Source organism: Stigmatopora nigra, chromosome 23, assembly GCF_051989575.1.
Source record: "Stigmatopora nigra isolate UIUO_SnigA chromosome 23, RoL_Snig_1.1, whole genome shotgun sequence".
Taxonomy (NCBI): Eukaryota; Metazoa; Chordata; class Actinopteri; order Syngnathiformes; family Syngnathidae; genus Stigmatopora; species Stigmatopora nigra.
In genome coordinates, this window is record NC_135530.1 from 5,035,107 (window position 1) to 5,059,336 (window position 24,230).

Here is a 24,230-nt window from a genome sequence, read left to right on the forward strand (position 1 = left end):
CGGCAACGTTTTCACTGCAGAGTGAGGAAATGGAAGTATAAATCTGTTTGTGTTCGTGCGATGGAGACGCTTTTTTTAATTCTTGCTACATGTGTATACAATCATAGAGTAAGTTTATGTAACCAAACACGGGAATTATTGATTTAAAAAAGATCTTGATGAATTCCAGTACTTTTTTGTTGTATTTTTTGGGGCAAGATCACTATCAACATTCAATGGATTTGGACTTTAATCAGTGATAGTGGTTTTGATAACATATTTTAATATAAAATAAATCAAAATCAGTTAGGATAATGTGTTAATTTAGCTGAAAAAAAGAAAAATACAGATGAAAAAACATTAAAGTCCATTTTTTCTCCCCTCATTATTTGTAAAAATAGCATTTTCACATGTAAATTGTTGAGGTAGACTTGTGATCATTTACTACATTCTGTCCCCTGCTGGACATTTGAGCTTTACGCAGCTATTTTTTTTTTTATTGAATGTTCTCTGTATTTTGAATTAAGTGATATTAAAGATATTAAAGTGAGATTATTAGAGATATTAAAGTATAATAAAGTGACGGGAACTTTTTTCAAACTTCCTTTCAATGTGGAACTTTTCATTGTGTTGTTAGGGATGGTCATTGCCGTTACTATGGCAACCAAGTTCAGCATACACGGACAGACTGACGCGCTGATTAGACGAAGGTGTTTTGATTTTGGGACTTTCAAACATTTATAGTAGTTTTAAAAGCGTGTTTTGGCTTTTAGTTACTTTCTTGTGATTCGGTAAAGCTTCTTTAAAAGGTTGGTTCACTTTGTTTTTAACTACTTTTTTTGCTGGAATCCAAAAGGACAAACTATGATTATGGATTAGTGATAATAACTTTTATTTGTGTTTTATAGTGATGGAGACTGAGTTTGTAAAGGACGAGGACACGAATACTGTGTCAAATTTAGAGGCAACGACTTTTCAACGACTGGATGAGGTAAGAAATTAATAAATCATAAATAAAAATCAGAATTGGGTTGAAAATAGTTAACGTTAGTTAAAAAGTAGAGTAAAAAAAAAGACCTAACTTCACAATAGAATTATTTCAGACTCAACAAAACAAGTGACAACCTACACTCAACGCCATTTAAATTGGACTTTATTGTTGTATTTTTTCATTTTAAATATAAAAGTGCATTCATTTCCTTTGGGATGAAAATGTTTAAGAATGTTAGAAAACATTTTTATACATATGCAAAGCTCCACATATTCCTACAAATGGCCACAACAACATCTTTCCTTAATCATAAATCACCATTAAACCTTTTTTTTTATTAAATGACCCTGGAGATAAACATTCTATTAAATTTCACAAATAAAAATAAATACTGTACACGTCCTTATAATGGAAAACCAATCTTTCCTGCATTTTTTTTCCTCATTCACAGTGTATTTAAAAGAATAAAGTGATGTGATACAGTGATCTGGCATTTGGTGGTAGTATTGTACAAGTAGTGAGACATTTTTTTTTATTAAATTCTTTTTGTTGTTGTTGTGATAATGACTAATGGTGAAAAACAAGATGGTTATATTTCTTCCTGCAGTCCTGCTGTTTATATCTTGTCCAGTATAATGCAAAGAATCATCAATAAACACAAATAAGGTTCATATTTCATAGCTATAGGTGATGGAACAAGGGATTATAATTAAAAAAAAAAAACAGAACAATAAGGAGGCTATTACTTGTGTATAGAGTGCTGCTGCCTTAGTGCCTTATAGCACACAAATGGCTGTTAGTGATAAAAGCATTTAGAGCGGATGAAATGATATGTCCTCCGAGCCCAGTTTTAAGAGAAAAGACCTTGCAAGGACTGGAAGTGGATTTTTGACAGAACCATTGGCAAAATTGCTCATTGTGACACCCGGCTTAATACCACGGCACCCCAGAGAGGCTAGCTCTCGCACGACTGGCGCCATGTTGTCGTTTTAAAGTCCAAATTGAAAAGGCTATCTATCTATCTCGATTTTTAATGGGATGTTTGAAGTATGTGAACGTGAGTCTACACTCTAAAGTCTGGTGGTTCTTCTTAGGGAACGTAATTCTTAGGCCGGATCATCATCTTGACCGTCTTGAAAGCCTGTCTGTAGTTGGTCGGGTAGTATTCCGTTGACATGTTATGCCACGTTCCCCAAAAGATGCCATTCCGGACCCCCTTGTACCGTTTGTGGTAGTACTTGCCGTTGAGATTAGCCGACATGCAGGCGTCAAACCACCAGCCGGAGCTGTAGTAGGCGCCACAGTTCCCTGAGGGGTACATGTCGTTGTCGCGGTCCGGGGTGGAGAAGAACTTCTGGTCGTGGTTGAAGTGCTTGTTGAATGTGACGGCGTTCCCGGCGGTTCCGCTGCAATGAGATGATTGCTGTTAATTGCTGTCAATTTGCCATAACCATGATTTTAGGATATGGTGATAAAGATATGGTCATTAAATGAGTCGGGGAAATTTCACGGTATTTGACAATAGCACGAATAAACCGAAAAACAAGCACTTTTTATCAGTTAACTTGGAATTTCAAGGAGTTTATCACTAGTCGATGCTTTAACCGGTTTGAAGTGGGATGGATGGCAGCAAAGGATGCTTATTTAATACCCCCATCCCCAGTTGTTGACTCTAGTCGTATTTTTAGTATTTTACTGTTATTTTCAAGACATTTCAAGGCGACATGATTGTTCTTTTTGTTTTAAATTTCATCGAATAAATCCCCCTAACAAATGTGACATGTTTTTTTCTGGTATTTTGAAATATAATACCATTTCCACATACTGTCATATTGTATATTTCTCCATTGAAAATAGGTCCAGTCAGAGTTGAAATGCATAATTGTTGACATAATTGTTCTATTGTGAGACTGACTCGGGTTGGCTCGCGGGCCACTTTAACTTCAACTCTATTTCATTTGGGCCAGACCATTTTAGATATAATATTTAGATTTTTTTTATATAAATGGAATAAATAAACTGGATTAAAGGGCCTAAATATTCCGTTTTTACAGATCTAAAACTGTTTATTTTACTTTAAAAAAATATATTTGTAGATTTTACAAAAGCATTTTTGAACTAAAAACACAGTAAAAAATGACAATTATTGATTTTAAAGGTGGGAAAACAGGAAATTCAATATACATATACTACTATTCCTTTTAATTAGATTCTAAAACAGAAAGTCGGCACTCATGATTTACTTTCCCGGGCCACACAAAATGATGCGACGGGCCAGATTCAGCCCCCAGGGCGCCACTTTGACACCTGTGCTTTAATCCATCCCATTGACAACGACTGTAAATCTGGAAAGAAAAAAAAACGCACCTGTATCCACTGATGGAAAGCCTGTAGCGCAGGTACTCATTAGCCACGTAGAACTGGTCGTACTTGGCGTACTCGCGTACCCCCTCAAAGTCTTCCAGTTCGATACGCAGCGTCATGTCTTTGGCTTTTGTCAGTAGATGGATGTGGTCGTTGCCCAGCCAGAATTCTCCTCTATAGAAGAAAAAAAAGGGGCCATAGATAATGAAGTCAAAAGCTATTCACTCGCTCACGAGAAGACTTCGTTATTCGTAGTGAATTAACTTTACGATTGCGGGAAGGGAAACCAAGGACGCCATGATTTTACCTGAGATTGCCAAAGCCTTTCTTGTATTCAGCCCAAGTGCGGTTAAAGCTGATAGAGCCGTCCAATCGTTGCTGTATAACCGTCCATCCACCACCAAAGGACTCCATATCACAATAGGCCTCCAACGTCCCATTGCGAGGGTCGGGGGTGACGCGATACACGCCGTTTTTCCTCGTTTCCAGCACGTTGTAGTCTGAACAGTCCCGTGGAGCTAAAATAACTGCGGGAGGAGATGGAAAGGAATTGAAGCGGGGTTATTTTGTCGGGGAAAAGCGAGTGGATGATAGTCGATCTTCTTTTTTTTCCTTTTGCTTTCACTGCTAAGCTTTTTTTTTTTTTGTCTTTTTCTCAGTCCTACCAAGAGGAGCGTAATAGAAATGGCCCCCGAGGCTATGGAGGAGGCTGAGGAATGAAATTCCATTTTTAATCATAATGAAAGTTTTCAGTGGTGAATTCAATCCCGGGGCAATGTATTTCAATGTGGAAAAACACTTTGGCGACTTTTCCCCCGCCCGGACTTAATAAATGGCGTCCTCTCGTGAAGAACGTTTAATCGGGGACGTCTGCGGATTTGCATAATAACGTTTAGCGGTGTCCTTATTGAGTGTTATAGTCACATGACCGTCTGCCTGTTTGTTTTTGCTGAGAAACACAACACCGTCTTGAAAAAAAACGAAGTTAACCTCCAAGGACATGGCGTCCACATGTGTGGACATCACATTTTTGGTTGAATTTTGGAAAACACGTCACCCAAAAAGTGTAAAACTGGATTAAAGTGATTTTTTTTCCACCACTGGGCCTACATTTTACTGACTTTATGTGAACAAGTGAGCATTTTTTCTTGTGCTGATAGGTTTGAAGATTAGGGAGGCAGACATGTCCATATCTGAGTGGAATTTTGTAAAGAGCTGAAACATGTTCATGGTACGTTCTGGTACCATTACTCTAAGTTGACAATCGACAAATAAAAAGTGCCTAGCATGTTTTACAGGTTCTTGTCATGGGTCTCGCATTAAGTTGCTCTTCCATTAGTAACCTTCTTGCTTGCCTTTTGTTCTTCACCATTACTATCAATATGGATGCTCATCTTTTAACTGACAGCCTTTCAACCAGTTAAACTGAATTGGACATCTACAACCATCGACCATACCGTTTGATGGCTAAAAATAACACCAGATCTAGTTGGCCCGCGAAGCAAACCGACTTTGACACCTCTGTTCGCCACCGTTCCCGGTACGCCGCCTTGCCGCCTTAATTATAGTGTCCGGCTCGCTTGATGAGTCACGTGAGCGACGGTGACGGCTCGAATGATCGCCGAGTCCCGTTGGACTGCGGCGAGATAAGTGACTGGTGCTAAAATGCCACATGACAGGTTTTCCTCGCTAAGCTTACTCGTCAGGAGTATAAAACGTGTTTCCTTGTAGATAGCCGAGGAAGTCCTGGCTTTAAGATAGATGCTCGCTTTGTAGTAAATTGAAGTCAAATGGACCAGGTGGAAATTTCCAGGGCGACGTAGGGAAATCGGAAACGGTTCTCGTTGTTTAAGTGACTTCATGCAACCAAATGAGATGATTTATTCCTGTCAGTTTCACCTCAAGGCCCTAATCTTTCCCCACAGGAGCGAAAAAGGGGAAGATTAAATAAATCGGGGTGAATAAATACACTGTGAGCCGTGTATGCTAAACTGACAAACCTGGATTTGGCCTGGGAAGTGCGTGACTGATGTGCCAAGATGACTTTTCACAGCACCGCGGCGACGTTAAGAACTCGCTCACGTGATCACTTTCAAGTTTGTCGGTGCAGTTCTGCTTGGTGCTAAACTCTATTACCGCTTTAAATAGCGCATTTAAACATTTCCGAGCCAGCAGTGTGACAGTTGGTAGTACATTCCTAAGGACTGCAAATTTCAGTTTGGGTGAAAAATGGCCAAATGGGAATGTTTTCTCGAGAATTTTCATCTCGGAGAGCGGAATTAGTGTCGATTTCACATCTGGGGTGAATCGTTAAAGTCATCCGTTATCGGATCGTCGATTTTTAATTTGTAAAGCGGCAGGCAGCTGTTTTTTTTTGGTTTTTTTGACTGGCTTCAGACACTCCAGGCAAGACTCGAAGGGATGGTGCGTCGGGGATGAACATTATTATTATATATTGTTTTTTTGGGTCAAATTTGACTTCTAAAGGAATACTGAGATTCCCATCACATACCTAATTGGCTTAAAAAAAAATCCGCTACTTGCAAAAACATATCTTTACATAGCATCTTTTCACCTTTCAACCCTAATCTGCATCATTTCTATGTTGTTTTGCTTTTTTTGGTTTCCATTGAAGCCATTTATGTGCTTATATAGTAAGGATCTGCCCTTTTTTTCCTCCCTCTCCCCATTTTAGGAGTGAAATGGAATGTCGGGGGCACTTTCTTACGTAAGAAAAGTCAATTCGTGCATATTTCTGAAACGATTCAGCGATAAACTTAAGCTTCCGCTCTAAACATTGTGGAATGATGGGTATGTGTGAGCAACTGACAATATAGGAGGGGATTTCTTACACTGTGGTGTAGTCTGAACTGCACATTGCGTGTTGCAAGTGGAGCTCAGCTTGTTGACCACCCCGGTGATGTTTTCCACGCGTCGGTCCACCATTGAGCGCACGTTATCCATGTTGAGGAGGTTGAGGCCCTCCATGCGGCCTTGCAAAGTGGAGATTTGGTTCCTGGCGTTACGAAGGCTAACCGACATTCTGTTCAGTTTCACCTAGAACAAGGGTGTCAGACAACGTCAACTTGATTTCAAGTGGGCCGGACCATTTTAGATGTAATATTTAGATTTTTTTTATTTTATAAATGGATTAAAAGAACTAGATTAAAAGCCCTGAATATTCAGGTTTTTTTAGTGGATCTAAAATAATAATTATTTTGGCTTTTCTAAAATATATTTTTGGATTTTACTAAATGATTTTTGAACTAAAAACACAGAAAAATGGATTAAGAAATTACAGTCATTGATATAAAAGGGGTTTAATCAGGAAATTTAATTTAAATCAATACTCTTCATTTTAATATGATCCTAAAACAGAAAGTCGGCACTCATGATTTACTTTCCCGGGCCACACAAAATGATGCGGAGGGCCAGATTTGGCCCCTGGGCCGCCACTTTGTCACATGTGACCTAGAATAAGACAAGGCCACTTATTTGGTCAGCCACAATTTTGAGAATGGCAAGTCGGCACGCTTGGGTGTCCGTCACAAGAATTGACGGAACGCCCATTCCCGGCGCCGAATTTCATCCCGAGCTTAATTGTCATTGTCCAGGTGAATTTAGTCACTTTTTGAAAAGTACTCCAATTGGCCAACACTTTTTAGCTGCTTACCTGCATCTCTTGCATATTGCTTGACCCAGGGGCATTTGTCCCCAAATGATGTCGGTGTCCCAGGTGAGTGCCTTCAACGGAAGGTCCGGAAACCATCCCGTTGTCCCTTTCTTCTTGGCTGGAGCTACTTTCTTGCTTCGCCAGGTCCACAATGGCGCTTTGTCCCTGATCGGCCTGCTGATGCCCATAGGCTCCGTTCCCCCGCGTACCCCCACACTCTTGGCAGCTACTCTTCAGTTTGTTGACCACCTCCTTCAGGCTCTGCAGCTCCTTCATAGTCTTCTCCAGCAGCCTGAACTGCTTAGGCAGCTGGACGGTCAAAGGAGGTAATGTCACCTGGTAGGAGCACTCCTCGCCCTCCTCCGCCGACGTCCCGGACCCTCCGCAATTGCCGGAAGGTCTCAGCTTGATGCCGCAAGAGCCCGAGGAACTCTGTTCCGTTCCCAAAGCGTAGGGTCCTCTGGCGTCCCACTTTTGCTGGGAAACGCCGGGAAAGTCCGCCGCCGAACAACAGCCGGTCGCCAACAGCAGAGCGGCGCAAACCAGAAAGGTCCTCATTTTGGAGAAAAACCCAAAGAGGTCCGAAGAGACGAAAAAGTGCGTGCGATCCAGAAAGGATGCTACAGAGCGAGAGCAACCTGCAGGGATGAACGAGTGTGGGGGAACTGCCGCTGCCTGCGATGCCGTGTCATTAATATGAGAGTGAGCGAGCGAGGGAGGGAGGTGAGGGAGGGTTTTCTCAGAGAGATAGGCTGGATCGGAGGAGAGACAAACTTAGCCTTTAGGCTGATGGGAGGGAGGGGTGGCGCTATTACGTAATTGCCTTGGTCGTTTGGGCGGTTTTGCGAAAACTTGAGCGATGCCGCAAGAGCTTGTTTTTTGTCTGCCAGGGAAACGGATGTCCAAGCCGCCTCGTTCCAAAGTCGGCAGGTCTCTTCGAGGATGGCGATGACTCATTGCGTCCGTTTCAGGGATGCTTGTTTTTCTCGCCGTCGACTTTACCCGTTTTCTGAACCCAATGCAAGTAAAGGCAGTCATCTTTCTTCCAAGCGGGCAGCCTTTTCTCTTCCAAGGTTGCCATTTTTTACCATCAACCACACCAAATTGTCGTTGAAAAAAGCTCAACAATTCAGAATTCACTCATGTTGTTGTGGTGGTCAACTTTTATGTTTTCATGGGTGGTCAATTCATTTGAAACGGACTGGTTTTATATCATCGTCAATGGCAACCAAGGAGTTAAAGACGAAAAAATTGTCATTCTGTAAATTAGCCTGCCTGTGCTCATTAGAGACTTACAAATGAGTGTTAGTGCTTCTCCGTCCTCTATTAATTTTTAATGTTTCCCACCATCACCGGGGGAATGAAGGCAAAGCATGAAAACAAATTTTCAGTTTTAATCTTAGACCATGTTTTATACAATATCAGAGACTAATGTCAGTTTGGAGCGACTGTCGTTGCCATTAGGGTTGGAAGAAAAAATGCGGATGTTGTTAACTCTATTACTTGGTGCTGTTTAAGGATTCTCTATGTAAACATGTTGGAACTTCACAGTCCAACATCGCATCAGAAGTTCTTTCAGTTCACAGTTGGTCCGAAACCGACGGATTATTCCAATTCCCGCTGCGATCCCTTGCAAGCATTCTGCCATCATCAAGATTTCCGGTTTATTTAGAGCAAGGGTGTCAGCCTCGGGTTGGTTCATGGGCATCTTTAACGTCAACTGGATTTACTTGATTGGACAATTTTAGATATAATATTTAGATTTTCTTCTTTTTATAAATGGATTAAAAGAACTGGATTAAAAGCCCTGAATATTCCATTTTTTATAGATCTAAATCAATGTTGATTTTAGCTTTTTTTAAAATATATTTTTAGATTTTAGAAAATGATTTTTGAACTAAAAACAGAAAAAAATGGGTTAAAAATGACAATTATTGATTTAAAAAAGGGAAAATTGGGAAATGTATTATACATCTATACTCTTTCTTTTAATTTGATCCTAAAACAGAAAGTTGGCACTCATGATTGACTTTCCCGGGCCACACAAAATGATGCGGCGGGCCAGATTTGGCCCCCGGGCCGCCACTTTGACACCTGTAAATTTAGACATTTCAGGCCATGTTTATTTTACATGGACGTGAAAGCAAAGTTCCCTATCTTTGCAACACTGATTCATGGGTTATTGTTTTATTTGGTCAAGCCAGTTGATGATTTTGTGACTCATAGCCTTCATTTCAAGTAAAACCCAGCACAGATGGACCAGTCGATGGAAAATATTACAAGATAAGGCCCCTCCATCTTCTCGCCGTGATTCAGTCTGCCTGCGGGCGCCACTCCAAATCAAAATATCAATATCGGAACATGACGGAGAAGATGGCGGGCGATTCCCTTCGCTGTGATGATCATTGAAGTTATATTTGCCAGACTGATCAAATCAATGCATAAAATTCAATCTTTACAGAGACTATTCCACCTTCATCTGCACCACATTAGCTCCTCTCGCCAAGAAAAACGAGGTGTTAAAAGTATTAGTAACGCACCTGACTTCACCATTGATCAAACATCATGTATCTGGAAGATTTTTACTGCAGTCTACTTGTTCCACTCACCTAGTTTTGCATGCATGTGGAGACGCCGACAGCAGGCATAAATCTAATTTAGCGATCGTCTGACATCAAAGATGGCCGGGCACATGCTACGCTTTAGCCGTTCAAGCAATAAAATTGTTCTATTCTGTTTAATGGCTGCAGATAAGTCTCATCATGAACAGAGGTAGGCGAGGCTTGCTTCCAATTGCTCCAGGCTGTTCCAGATCAAATGTTCAATGTGCAGCCAAGATGTCTGCCGTTCCACAGCCTCATCATCTGTGACGGTAAAAAAAAAAAAAAAAAATCCCAACACCGACAAGTCATACGCTTCCACATCATTTTTTTCCGCATTTCATTCCCGAATTCCAAGCGTGGCGATCATAAAACTCGGCCCGTGATCAATTTCACGGCTAGCAATGAACACCCCAACCCGGATGACCCGCTTAATATCTCACCACGGGAAAATGTGACCCGTTATTCGAGAAGCGGGAACACGTGGCGTTCCACCTGACATTGTCGTAGCGCTAACAAGCTGCGAGACATCAGGATAAATCTTGTTAACGACAGTGCCATTATCTGATGAACCCTTATTGCGCTTTTGAGCCTTTGGAGGAACTGCGTTTGACTACCAGCCAAATGTTGGCCTGCAAAACAGATCGTAAACAACATAATTACCCGTGTATGATGTGTAAAAGTCACATCGCGGGATATGTTTGTGTTACTGAAGGTACTTACGGCCCAGTCAAGGTTATCCTCTCATTATCCTGAACAACCTGTGTTCCAAAGATAAGAGAAGAGCACCTGTCTGCCTTTTCCATCATTGTGACGCGTTAAAGTACCACATTACAGGGTGAAATTTAACCACGGCTACTCTTTTAGTGAAAGCAAAGATAATCAGGCGCAACAAAAGGCGGAATCATCCATAGCTCTATATCTTCACACACTTCCTGCTTCCTTTTTCTGTTAAGTCAAGTGCCACTTCGGGTTTGGAACGTAGTGAAGGACCCAAACGTGAGGAAGAAAACAGGGACAAGGGCATGGATTACCGTATTTTCACGACTATAAGGCGCACCGCATTATAAGGCGCACCCTCAATGAATGACATTTTTCCATATATAAGGCGCACTGTCTATTTTGGAGAAAATGTAAGACTTTTAAGTGCGCATTATAGTCGTGAAAATACAGTAATTGCTATTGATGTCCAGGTATGAAGCACTCACTACACAGTCACCTCTAGAGCCAGCCATTGTCTTTATGCATCAATATTATTGACGCTGTGTCTTTTTTGTTGCCTTTTCAGATGCTGTCATCAGGCAAAATCAGTCAGGCCAAAGTGGACAGGTTGAAAGCAGTCTACAGGCGACTCAATGACAAAGTCAAATGGTATGCAGTTTTGTTTTTGGTGGAAATAAAAGTCGAGCTACTTACATTTTTGCTCAATGTGCGGTAGCCAAAGCTTGCAAAGAAGAGAAGAAGGGTGGAGACATTGAAACGTCTGCCAAAACTAATGAGCTTATTGTTCAGGCTTAACTCATTCGCTGCTATTGAAGAGTATATTTTTCAATTAAATAGGTAGTATAGGTCTCAGTTCTTCTCGTTGAATCTGGAAAACAATTTTACTGCCGCCTATAGACAATAAACGTATAAAAGTGGCGGCCCGGGGGCCAAATCTGGCCCGCCGCATCATTTTGTGTGGCCCGGTAAAGTAAATCATGAGTGCTGACTTTCTGTTTTAGGATCAAATTAAAATGAAGAGTATAGATGTATATTAAATTTCCTGATTTTCCCCCTCTTAAATCAATAATTGTAATTTTTTAATCAATTTTTTCTGTTTTTAGTTCAAAAATGTTTTTTCTAAAATCTAAAAATATATAAAAAAAAGCTAAAATAAACATTTAGATGTCTAAAAACTGAATATTAAGGGCTTTTAATCCAGTTGTTTAAATCCAATTTCATTTCAATTCCATTCAAAATATTCACCAGTTAAAACCCATCAAAACATTTACTGATGCTTGAGTCTTGATCCATTTATATGTAAAGGCCTACATATTTGGATCATTATGTACAGTACCCAGAATTCAGAGGCGGCACTTTACGAAGAAGCCAAACGACTCCGAGCTGATTTGAATAAGCTGCAATCAGACTCTGATAAAATGGAAAATCCGGGCTCTTCCGACGAGGCCGCCAGCGAGTCGGGCGAGCTGAGGCGTCAACTCTTACGGGCGTTCCAGCAGCTGAGGGCAGCCGAGGACAAAGACTACATGACACAACATCAACTGAAATGGTGAGACACCCCAACCAACGCAAATGCATTCCCGAATCTTTCCCCGGCGAAAATCAACTTTCTGATTTCACGCTATGTACCAATCTCGACAGGAAACCGTGCAAGCGCAGTGTTTATCTTGTAACGTGTTAAGAAGAAACAGTTCTTTATCACGTAAACAGTGTCTGTCAAAGCAAAAGCACGTTGCCAGTGGAATTCAATATTTCCTCCCTGTAAAGTGTTTACTTGCTCAAATACTCTGCTCAGGTTAGTCTCTTGACGTCAGCCATCCAGATATTTATTTTGAAGTTTCCCTCTCTTGTTCTCTCACGAGCTATTTTCCTGCACACCGCTTTCCTTCCTAAAGCTATTCGGCTATCAGCACATTCAAAGGGTCAAATGCACCCAGAGAAATGGAAATGAACACTTTAATGTTTCCCCATAGGTCAGGGAAAGGTCGTTGGAATGATAACATGCACTGGTGCTTCCCAAAAAAAAACCAAATGAAAAACAACATCCCTTTTTTATATTTTTCTGCTTTTTCTTGTACTTTCTCTTTGACACAGGCTCAGAGAAGAGAAGCGCTTTCTAACAAAGGAGAACTACATTCCGCAAGAAGTCGATGTGAGTCCACCACCACTGACTGACCTCTCAGGGTTCAAATGGATAGGGCGTTTTTCCGTAGTCAATAGCAGTGAAATAGTCGTATTTTTACGCTATTTCAATAGCAAGTTCGTTTTTTTCTACGTATTCTTGTTATGACGCAAGTCATTATTTCTTCCATGAATATACTAGTGAATTTTCTCAAAAAAAATGATGACTGAATCGAGGGCAGGGCTTATATGTGCATAAATTAGACTGCAAGGTGACAAAGATAAAATGCCATAACACAAGACATATTTATTTTCAGGTCTATGAATGAAATGAAAGAAAAAAAATACCATATCTTGCATAAAATGTGAAAAAAAACATGCCATCTAACCTAAAGATGACAAACGAGAGCGCTATGGACACACTTCCTGGTTGTACTGCTCACATGACTTCCTTTTTTAATTTGTCTAAACCTTTTAGATTGATATACTATCTCAGAAATACCACGTGCAATGATTTTTCATAAGATTTTCCCTTTAAAGTAACAACACATTTGTACTCCTTATTAAAACCATGAATATGGAGGCTTCGTATACGAAATAAATTGTCAAATTCAACAATTTTAAGGCCATTTTAAGGATATGGCTGATACGCTGAGGAGGCTAATATGCGAGAAAATACATACATTACATATGTGAAATGAAATGAGCTTTAGTGATGGCATTTTTCGAGCTGATCATTCATCTGATGTTAGATCCCACAGGAAGTAGAGAACGCCACAGTCACCCTACAAGATAAATGTGAGAAACTGCAAAAAGAAGTAGCCCACAAACATATGGAAATCAGGTATTTGCTTTCCCAGCAGTCAGTTTTCCTCATGCATGAAACATCAGAGTTCACATTGCGCCTCTTTGCCTGGCGAAGATGTCTCCAGGAAGACATGGAATCTTATCAAACGCAGGCCAGGATAGAAGCGAAAGAGCTGGAAGAAGCAATGAAAATCCTACGACTCAAAGAGGTTTGCCTGCGCCGGGCTCGACGGCCGGCGTGCGCCGTCCATCAAATAACAAATGTACCAACCCCCCCCCCCCCCTTCTGCGCCAGGCGGAAAAAGCCCAGCTCTCGGCCGCACCTGAACAGATTTTAAAAGAGATTGGAGAGAAACGCTCCAAGAAGGAGTGAGTAGTACCGGAGGCACCTTTAACATACTGTGCACAGCAAGAAAATAGTGCAAGAAAAAACGAGAGAAAAACTGAAATCGGACAAACTACCGTATTTTCACGACTATAAGACACACCACATTATAAGGCGCACCCTCAATGAATGACATTTTTTCCATATATAAGGCGCACTGTATTATAAGGCGCACTGTCTATTTTGGAGAAAATGTAAGACTTTTAAGTGCGCCTTATAGTCGTGAAAATACAGTAATTGCTATTGACTTCCAGATATGAAGCACTCACTACACAATCACCTCTAGAGCCAGCCATTGTTGATGTTTTGGATTTTTTTGTATAAAATCTTGCAGTGGAGGAGGAGCTATATGATGGAAGATGTTGTAAACTAAGATGACATCTGCATATCTAACAGTATTGTTTCAGTTCAGGTGTTTGTGTTTTTTTTATATCCCACAGTGGTGGTTTTTCGTTTTTGGTTTTCTGTTTTTTCCATATATAAGGCGCACTGGATTATAAGGCGCATTGTCTATTTTGGAGAAAATGTAAGACTTTTAAGTGCGCCTTATAGTCGTGAAAAGACGGTAATCACATTATGGCAATGGACATCCACTCCCTTTGGATTGGGATACTTCCCAATCCAAATGAATTGGATGCCAGTCCTATTTGAATCCTTTTGAGTGCCCGACTGACATTTTTTGGCCAAAAGGAAAACAGTCCTAAATAGCCAAATGGCAGGAAAAATTCCCCAAAAATGTTTTGGTAGAAACCCAAAAGAAATCCTTCCAGCATCGGGCAGTTAAAAGGTTAAACTTTCCTTTTGTTGCTCATTGGCATTTTAGAGCTGCATTAAAGACCCTGGCAGCAGTGGAGGCCCAGTTTTCAGATGTGAAGAAGCAAGTGAAGGAGGTAGAAGAGCAGAACGACCTTCTCAGGGTACAGAAGGTGGAGATGGCCAAGGAACTGGAGGCTCTCCAGAACCAAGTGGAGACCGGCCAGAGTGAGTGCAGTGATCTTCACAAAGAGCTTGAGGTCATCAAGGAAGAAGAAGCAGAACTCACAGGCCAGAGGTGAATTGACATTGCAATGCCAAAAACATTCCACCAAAACTTCCAATGTAATAATGCTATTTTCGACACATTCAATCTTGCATCACATGCAAAAATTGTCTAAAACAGGGGTGTCAGATTCGGGTTGGTCAACTCGATTTTAGGTGGGCTATTTTAGATATAATATTTTGATTGTTTTTTTTATAAATGGATTAAAAGAACTGGATTAAAAGCCCTAAATATTCAGTTTTTTATAGATCTAAAACAATGTTTATTTTAGCTTTTTTAAAATATATTTTTAGATTTTAAAATGATTTTTGAACTAAAAACACAGAAAAATATTTTTAAAAATTACAATTATTGATTTAAAAGGGGAAAATCAGGACATTTAATATACATCTATACTCTTCATATTCATTTGATCCTAAAACAGAAAGTCGGCACTCATGATTTACTTTCCATGGCCAAACAAAATGATGTGTCGGGCCAGATTTGGCCCCCTGGCCACCACTTTAACAAACATGCGGTCTAAAAGATGTGTAGCACTCTAAAACACAACATTCCTAGCTTGATTTTCAAAATCCAAACCCAGTTTTACACATACTGCCATTACAGTAATCATTATCATTTCATATTTGTCACTGCATTTTTCCCCACTTCCAGAGGCCTTCTAGAAATGAAGATGCAAAGCATCATGTGTAAGCGAAAACTACTATGTGAGAATTATGCTGCACAGCTGAAAGAGAAAAAAAGGTACCGTATTTTACTGTTTAATATACCCCGGTATATTAAATGTTTTTTCAATTGAAATTCCCACATTTTCTGAGCCATCACAATGTATGAAGGATATGCTTTACAGTCTGCATTGAAACATTGAAGCATGATATCCACCTATATCTCCCAAGGGAGATGCAGGCCTTCAAGAGGATGGAGCGTTCACTTTCCACGGCCGAGGAAAAGCTCCAACACTTGCAATCCAACTACACAAACTTGCAAGCACAGGTAAGCTATTGCACGATGGATTGATTGCCACAATTGCACTGGAACACTTTTGAATTTTCCAATTGTCATTGTTCCTGTTATCAGGAACATTTCATTCTCTCCATTTCGTGTGTTTTGAATCCATTAACTTAATGTTAGCATGGAGAAAGAGAGTGTCAGCGGATGTCACACATCTAGAAAAGGAAACTTCAATGACGCATTGGGGAGTCATTAGGAAATGTCGCAAACCAATGTATTTGCAAATGCATGTTTTTTTTTTTTTTTTAACTTTCGGATTCATGACGTTTGAAGTTAGAAGTGTTTTTTGTCAGCTCGGGCTTTGACGGGCAACAGATACAGTGCCGTGGAATTTCACAGGGTTTCAGACCATCAAATCAATTTTCGTATGACACAAAGACAACCCAAGGAAATAGAAAATGACTTTCAGGACTATAGGGCACACTTAAAAGTCTGAAATGTTCTCCAAATTAGACAGGGCACCTTATAAGCCATGCTTTTTATGTGCTTTTTTTGCCCTAACCCTGACCCTAACCCTCACCCTGACCCTAACCCTCACCCTAACACCCTGACCCTGACCCTGACCCTGACCCTAACCCTAACCCTAACACCCTAACACCCTAACACCCTAACACCCTCACACCCTAACACCCTAACACCCTAACACCCTAACACCCTAACACCCTAACACCCTAACACCCTAATCCTAACCCTATCCCTATCCCTAACCCTAACCCTAACCCTATGTGTCATTCTTTGAGGATGCGCTTTATAATGCGGTGCGCCTTATAGTCTTGAAAATACGGTACAAACATGTGTGACCCTTGATAAATAACAGTGACTAATCACAAGTTCAATTTCCCACCCCATACTTGATGAGAAAACACTTAAATAGATGTGTCAGCAAGATCAGAGCATCGTGCCAAGATCCAAAGAAATTCAAGAGGAAATGCAAAAAAAAGTCAACTTTCAACTTTCCCCAGTGACTTTTTGACTCCCATATTTAGATAAACGCTCTCCCGAAAAGAGATGCCGCTACTGCACACAAGACGGCCCTTCAGAAGGAAGTGGACGCTCTCAAAGCCAGCGTTGAAAAACAGGTGAAGAGCGACAGACCTGGTGTTGGATATTTTCCTGAAAACAACATTGCCTTTCCTTTCTAGTTATCCCGGACCCCAAAGGCAAGCCAGATTCAGCAGCAGTCTGAGATCATTCAGGAGTTGTCGAGGGAATCGGATACCCTGAGAGAAGAACTACATCACCTTCAATGTCTGACGTACATCAAGGCGGACGAAAGAGGCCGCAAGCACCGCGAGATGCTCCGAGCCGAGGTCAAGCGAAAAAGTCTCTCTCCATTTGATGACAAAAGCAGAAATCCCCAGCTAGAATTCTCGGCTGGCTAACTCCACGAGTCTTTCGGCAAGTTGTAAAACGCTCCACCTGTCTGATTGAATCCACCCGCAGCAAATGAAGCGGCACGTCGAACAGGAGCTGCGAGAGAAGGAGCTGGTCGCCGTGCACCACAGCAAATTGAACGCCGCGTTGCAGCGCAGGTACTACGGAAACGCCATTGACTTGTAGTCGCCGTTGACGGCCGTCAATGGCATACAAAATGGCAGCTAGGGGCAATTTAGCGTGTTTAAACAGCACTTTTTAATGTTTTTGGTCAGTGGTAGGAAACCCAAGCACCCAGAGAAAACCCACAGAAGCCCGGGAGAACATCCAAACAGACGACTGACCCGTGACCGGACGTTTGGTAGCTGTTTTTTTTTTGGTCGCCGGTCAAATATACTTGGATATTAAACAGTACTTAGATATTAAACTCTCTGTCTTAGATATTAAACTCTCCCATGAATATAATTTTGAGAGCAGGCTTCAACAGTAAACTTTCTGTCACCATTTGACCGGCGACCAATAGACCAGTGACCAAACGTCAGAGTACCAGGACTGACCACCCTGGGATCGTACCCTCAACCCCAGAACTATGAGACGCTAACCTCTGGTCTCTACATGACTAAAAAAAATGCACGCATTTGTTTTTACCTTTGAATTTTGGGTTTTCACGACTATAAGACACTTAAAAGTCTTAAATTTTCTTCAAAATAGACAGGGCGCCTTATAATCCAGTGTGCTTTATATATGGAAAAAAAATTAAATGTGTCATTCATTGAGGGTTGCCTTATAATGCAGTGCGCCTTATAGTCGTGAAAATACGGTTCTTCCGGCGCCCCAACTCAGATGGGATAGTCTCCGGCACCCCCTGCGACCATTGTGAGGATAAAACGGTTCACTAAGAATGAGATTTGATTGAAAATATGAATTGTTTTTGGCTTTCTGGATCCAAAAGTTGTCCGATCTCCATCCCATGGTCTTTGAGTGACGCTCAGCCGACTCCTTAAAGAGGAAGCCATCTTTTAAAAGGCATCTGTTGTCTGCCCATGCCGATTTCAAAGCTGACTGAGCCGCTAATGAATTGCTTTCTTATACTTTAGAGTGCTACAGTATGGGCAGCTTTGTGATGGGATCGCAGAGGAGAAAAATAAGTACATCAAGCTGAAACAGACGGCATCGCAGGCCATCGCCGAGGCGATGGAGCATGTCAAGGTTCTGGAAAACCAGCTGGAGATTCAAAAGTGTATTGTCACCAAGAAGGACAAGTAAATATATCACAGTGTGTGGTGTGTTTTGAAAGCATCGTACAAATGCTATCTATTTTTTTTAATTTTTTTTTAACAGATTGCTCAACCAAGTTCAAAAGAAGGTCTCCAATTGTAGCAAAGTTAGAGAAAGACTTTGCGACACTTTGAACAAGGTTTCTTATATTTTTTAGATGATGTTTTTGGGGTGTTTTTGTTTTTGAAATTGGATTAATTCCTCTCATATTCTATAGGTTGCCGGGCAAATCCGTCAAGCCAATCAGGAGCAAGAAGACAACCAAGTGGAGTTAAAGAGGCTGGAGCAAAGCTTCAGTTTCCAAGAGCAGGCGCTTATCGACGTCAGCAAAAAGCAGGAAATGGCGGTTCAGCGGCGTAATTTTCTGTACGTTCATAACAGGATTGCCAGAGTTGAAACAGAACGGGAAATCCAGTTGAATCTAGCTGTTCCACATTCAATTCCAGAAACCTGTTGCCCCAAATTCAGCCACAATTCAGCGTTACCTCCATAAAAACAGCATTTTGAAACTTCCAAGTTACAGATTGAATCTAGTTAACACATGTTCAAATTCCAAAAATGGTTAATTTTGCTTATTCAGAAGTCAAGCACGTTACAATTGAAATTTCTGGCATTGAATTCTGTTCTAAAGAGCCTTCAATTGGACTTGTTGGATTTTGCGAGAACCCTTCATTTTTCAAATTTTGTCCCATTTTTGTCCTTTCTGTTGGTCTACAGTGGAATTCAGCTGCTAGAACGCGAGGAAGTATTGTTCCACTACCAGGAGAAGGTCAACTCGCAGGAGGCGGCCATCATCCAGAAGGACACGGAACTGCGGAACATGGCCAAGGAAACCAGAGATCTCAAAGTGCTCATCACCGAGGAGAAGAGACGGATCCATTGCAAGAAAAAGGAAGTCATGGTCCAGAAGAAACTGGAAGAGGAACTTCTCACAAGAAGATTGGAGGTAATCATAAATTGAAGTGTCATATTGCTGACGCTTTGCATTAGGTGGGACGCCATGTTCCTTTCCCACCATAGCAGGAACCAGTCCTTTTTTTTCACTTGTCGTCATCATCTCTGGATTCCGGGGCGTCAACTTCCAGTTGGCTCATTTGACCTTTTAACATTTCTGCAACATCTTTATTCTCGTGTTAAATGCCGTCCTCTTCGAAACGGTGCTTTAGTTCACTTCAAAACCACCCACTCCCCTTTTAACAAGGGTTTAAATGCGATTGGCTTCAAGTTTCTAATAAATCTTGTCAAGAAATAGTCATAAGTCACTCGGCTTCATCACATTTTTACGTTTCACAATAACCGGGGTGTGTAGACCGTCATTCGGCTTCATCACGTTTTTACGTTTCACAATAACCGGAGTGTGTAGACCGCATTCTCCAATGAAACCTTCCACTTTTATGAACACTCCACACGTCCTTGGACTTCTGACTTTGTTCCTTGTCGCCAACAGACGGACAATCCCAGACTTTTTGCAATTTGCGTCGTATTTCCGCTGTGTCCATCCAATCTTTTCTGGCATTTTTAGCCTATTCTTAATCCTCCCTTTATGTCATGCGGATATTCTGATCTTATTCAATGACTTCATACTTCTGGAAGAACTGCCTTGACACTGAGAGATCATCATTTGGAATCTTTGGTTGCTAAGCCCGGTTTTCAGTGTTTATCTCAACACAGATCAGCCGTTCTTAACTTCTGGTGCCTTCTGGTTCCTTCTATTGGTTCTTTAGAGTATCCATCCGTTAGGTGGCAAATATCCTGGCCCTCCCTCTCCTGCTTTTGCTGCACGAGGGAGCCAAATGTAATCAATTGGAGGAGGCTCGCCAGTTCCATTCATTCTTCATGCGAATTCAATCCCCGTGTCGCTTGTTTAGTCATCCCTATCTTCCATATTTGTATTCATCTGCGAGCACTTTATCTGCTCATTGCAACCCGGGTAGCCCCTCCCTTTTGCCTCTTTTTTGACGGCATATTTCGACGGATTATGATGGATTATACCATCTGCCACAGTATCGTAGTTCCATACCAAGGAGGCTGTCGTGGTTTGGAATTTTAATGGCCGACAAGAAAAACGGACGGTGAAAAGCCGTCTTTTTTTTGGCTATGGGGTTGTTGAGCCCCGTTTTTTTTTTTGGACCTTTAACCCCACCCGTCATTCTTTTTAGGGAGGAGCGGATGTCATGCCGCACGCTCCCAGTGGTGATGAGTCACGTTGTGTCCGTCCTGAAATTTGGATCCGACCTGTCTGGAAAGCGAGACTGAGGAAATCCGCAGTCCAGACACGTGGAGAGAAATGATACAAGTAGCCACAAAGGCAGGCTTTGCTTTAAGATCTCTAAATGTTGTTACTGCCACAGACAAGCACCCCCCACCCCAACCAAGGAAATGAAAATACCTCATCTGCAAATATCTCACTTTTTATTACAAGCAGGGCTTTATTCTCTACCTCCCACAACATAAAGAGCTTTTAATTTCATGCATGGCCTGGACTCTCATTCTTCTCATTCTTTTAATGTGTTTGGAGACTTGCTGAAGCCCGAGGTGGCGAGTGTGTGCATTTCTCTCTCTCTCTCTTCCTATCTTTTTCTGACAACCAGGAAAAAAGGCGGGGGCACTGTTGTCGGCATCATCATCATCAACATCATCATCCCTCCCCTGGTGAAGCACCTCCCATTTATTTATATATATATATATATATATATATATATATATATATATATATATATATATATATATATATATATATATATATATATATATATATATATATATATATATATATATATATATATATATATATATATATATATATATATATATATATATATATATATATATATATATATATATATATATATATATATATATATATATATATATATATATATATATATATATATATATATATATATATATATATATATATATATATATATATATATATATATATATATATATATATTCATTGTTGGCATTGATTCGGGGGGAAAGCTTACAGAATAATTATGGTGATTATCAGCATCGCATGTCTTTTGTTGCCATGGCAACCCCCCCATCACTTGCTAGTGGACTATGAGCAACGTTTTTTATTCAAATTGTCTTGTTTTTAATTTGTATCTAATTCTTTTTTATGGGAAAAAATTGATTTGAGAACATGTACATTGACAAACGAGCTAAGTCCCGGAATGCTTTAAGCTCATATCTCAAGGCATTACTGTACTTCTGTTAGAGTAGCAGTAGTTTTTATTAAAAAAAAAAAAATTCATAAAGTAATCAGATCCCTGTCATTATTGGCGATATATGTCCATTCTACCTTCCAGTCAAAATTGGATTGGACATCTGGAGTGAACAAATTCAAAACAGTCTCCTCACCTATTTATTCATGCAGATGTTGGAAGCCAGAGACCAATCACTGGATCATTTGACAAAAACAGCCAATTACAAAGAACTGAAAGGCTCCGATCTTTCCACCTCTGAACTGGTCACAAAGATCAAAAAGGTACACTATTTCCATTCATTTTAAATGTTTTTTATCAAGAAAAAAAGATGTCGCATTCCCCCCTCCCAGATGGAGGCGGACCTTGCCGAAAGGGAGCGACGGGTTCTGGAAAAACAGCTCCTGGTGGACCAGGTGACGCGTCTTGCAAAGAATCTCCGAGAACAGAATCAAGTCTGCAAAGAGGACAAACTATCATTGGCCCAGAAGGTACTACACAAAGGCAGAGTTCCATGTACGCCGTCTCATGTTTTTGCACGCCAACGTGTAGTTGAATGAGCTGAGGATCCAGATCATCGACACCAGTCGCCGACTGATGGCTACGTCGGCGGAACTGTCAATGAAGCAAGCGGCCGTTTTGTGTCTTCAGCAAGAAGTCAAAGAAAGAGAGCTGCAGGTCTCACGCAATCCATCTTGGTAGGACGTTGCGCACCATTGATTGCGCCTTGTTGTCTTGGCCGCTTGCCTTTCAGATGGACAGATGCCAGAGGCGTTTGGAACAAGGCCTGCCGCCTTGTCCCGAGATGGAAGAGGAATGGAGACGGATGCTTCGAGACAAGAGGAGGAGACAGCGAGACAAAGAGGAGCGAGAGCAGGTATAGAAAGTCCATTGGCCGGGATTTGAAATGTTAATATGGTGAGTTTGCCTCTGGTTTTGAGTTGGACGGTCAAATTTCCTTGACTTCTTTCCCTGACCCATTTTTTATTTTTTATTATAAAGTCAACAAGTCTCTTTGCCATTGAGTCGTACCTCCTCTGCCAGATGACATTACATCATGGGTTTTCAACCCTAATATTGTTCCTGTACAATTGGAATCATTATGAACCCTTCTTTTGAGTACATTTTGACAAGATTGCATCATTTCATTCGTGTGTAAAAGTGTGCCACCATGGAAATTGATGAGCCTTTTTCTAAATACTTTGGGAACCCATGAGAACTCGCTTCACTTCCTGCTAATTCTTGTGGGGGTTGAAAAGCAAAGCGCATTGGGGTCAAATCTCGGCCAAATTACTTTAATGAGTCAGAAGATCCAAAGAATGTCACGTTAATCCCACTATAGTGTCCACTCTCAAAATCCTAGGAAAGCAAACGCCTTTTTACTGCGTGCTTTTGTTTGGACGTGTCCAAAATATTGACTTTATCATTCCATTTTCATGATTAAACTTGCGCAAAAAATTGAATGTCACCATCACAAGGTCACGCATGAAAATGAACGCTGAGTTTGTTTGTCTCCAGCCGGCTGACGAGGACGAGTGGACGCTCCTACCGAACGGACGGTACACCACGGCAGAGACCCGACCCGATACCTACGTCCCCCACGAGGACCACCTGCCTCTGCCTAAACCTTACGGTGCGCAGCCCCCCTTTAAACCCAGCCAACCAGGTGCTAACATGAGACACATACGCAAACCTTTGAACAGTAGAGAAAAACCATGAGAAAAAAATCACCAAAAGTCTTCCCGTTTTTAGTTTGTTTCATTTTTACCTTATTTTATACCTTTTTCTTGTATATACAGCTCATTTACACAATGATTGCCATGAAATGAGCATGAGTTTAAAGGAATATTTGAACATTTTTGCAGTCTATGAGTACATTGGAGCAGATTTAAATGGAGAGCTTCAACCCTTGAAAGGAGAAATGTAAATACCGAGATGATTACACAATGGAAGAGGGAAAGAAAAACAGAAGCTCCAGAAAAAATAAGAACACTTTCAATATTATGTTATAATAGTGAAGGGAAAAAATAGATATACTCGACTAAAATGGCTTTACAGTCATATCTAGACATTTGAGTGTCCCAACATTTGAGAAATTTGAGATACGAGGAAAGTTTTGAGCGATTTTTAATTTGTAATTAGATTGGATTGGATAACTTTATTCATCCTGTATTTGGGAAATTTCATTGTCACAGTAGTAAGAGGGTGAGGTAATAGAATAGATAGGTAATAAGTAAGTTAATACATAAATAAATACATGAATACATATATAAATTAGTTCTTTTTGGGGGGAAAATGGATTTGAGATACAAGCTCAGTCGATTTAAGGTCGCATCTCAAAACATGACTGTACTTCTGTTAGAGTAGCAGTAGTTTTTATTTTATTTTTAAAATATTGAATAAAGTAATCAGATCCCTGCCATTATTGGCGATAACATCCAATAATTTAGTACTGTTGCCGACCCTTCAACCTACCAGTCAAAATGAATTGGACATTTGAAGTCAACACATTCAAAACGGTCTCCCACTGAATGATGGTTAGTCCAAAAAAAAAATCATAAAAACTTTTATTGAAAAAAAATTAAAACAACTTAAGCGCAAGAAAGGGTGTCGAACCGGTTTCACAGAGCGCCGCAGTGGGTCCTGGTCTTTGTTCCAGCTGATCCAGTCCTGCCA

At 40.7% G+C, this 24,230-nt stretch overlaps 2 protein-coding genes across 2 annotated transcripts; one reads left to right on the forward strand and one right to left on the reverse strand.

Annotated features, from left to right (window-relative positions):
* Positions 1-885: 885 nt before the first annotated feature.
* Positions 886-23,293, forward strand: ccdc146 (coiled-coil domain containing 146). Its single transcript, XM_077709762.1, has 22 exons — positions 886-970; positions 10,896-10,978; positions 11,664-11,879; positions 12,425-12,482; positions 13,204-13,295; positions 13,374-13,467; positions 13,554-13,627; positions 14,467-14,694; positions 15,337-15,426; positions 15,579-15,675; positions 16,680-16,772; positions 16,836-17,003; positions 17,137-17,225; positions 18,165-18,329; positions 18,409-18,484; positions 18,563-18,711; positions 19,063-19,291; positions 21,728-21,838; positions 21,908-22,045; positions 22,107-22,232; positions 22,309-22,431; positions 23,073-23,293. The coding sequence occupies exons 1-22, from the start codon at positions 890-892 to the stop codon at positions 23,271-23,273; spliced, it is 2,781 nt and encodes a 926-aa protein (XP_077565888.1). The 5' UTR covers positions 886-889; the 3' UTR covers positions 23,274-23,293.
* On the reverse strand, positions 1,671-7,704 carry fgl2a (fibrinogen-like 2a). Its single transcript, XM_077709996.1, has 5 exons — positions 7,008-7,704; positions 6,187-6,391; positions 3,642-3,861; positions 3,338-3,508; positions 1,671-2,376 (listed from the first exon to the last, which is right to left on the reverse strand). The coding sequence occupies exons 1-5, from the start codon at positions 7,563-7,565 to the stop codon at positions 2,061-2,063; spliced, it is 1,470 nt and encodes a 489-aa protein (XP_077566122.1). The 5' UTR covers positions 7,566-7,704; the 3' UTR covers positions 1,671-2,060.
* Positions 23,294-24,230: the final 937 nt, after the last annotated feature.

Bases quoted from the DNA above. Each gene is read 5' to 3' on its own strand.
- ccdc146 (XM_077709762.1), top strand. From the start codon at position 890: ATGGAGACTGAGTTTGTAAAGGACGAGGACACGAATACTGTGTCAAAT. The intron at 12,483-13,203 runs GTGAGTCCACCA...ATCTGATGTTAG, and splicing joins ACATTCCGCAAGAAGTCGAT to ATCCCACAGGAAGTAGAGAA. The intron at 17,226-18,164 runs GTACTACGGAAA...CTTATACTTTAG, and splicing joins AACGCCGCGTTGCAGCGCAG to AGTGCTACAGTATGGGCAGC.
- fgl2a (XM_077709996.1), bottom strand. From the start codon at position 7,565: ATGAGGACCTTTCTGGTTTGCGCCGCTCTGCTGTTGGCGACCGGCTGT. The intron at 3,509-3,641 runs GTAAAATCATGG...TTTCTTCTATAG, and splicing joins AAAGGCTTTGGCAATCTCAG to AGGAGAATTCTGGCTGGGCA. The intron at 2,377-3,337 runs GTGCGTTTTTTT...ATCTCATTGCAG, and splicing joins CTTTCCATCAGTGGATACAG to CGGAACCGCCGGGAACGCCG.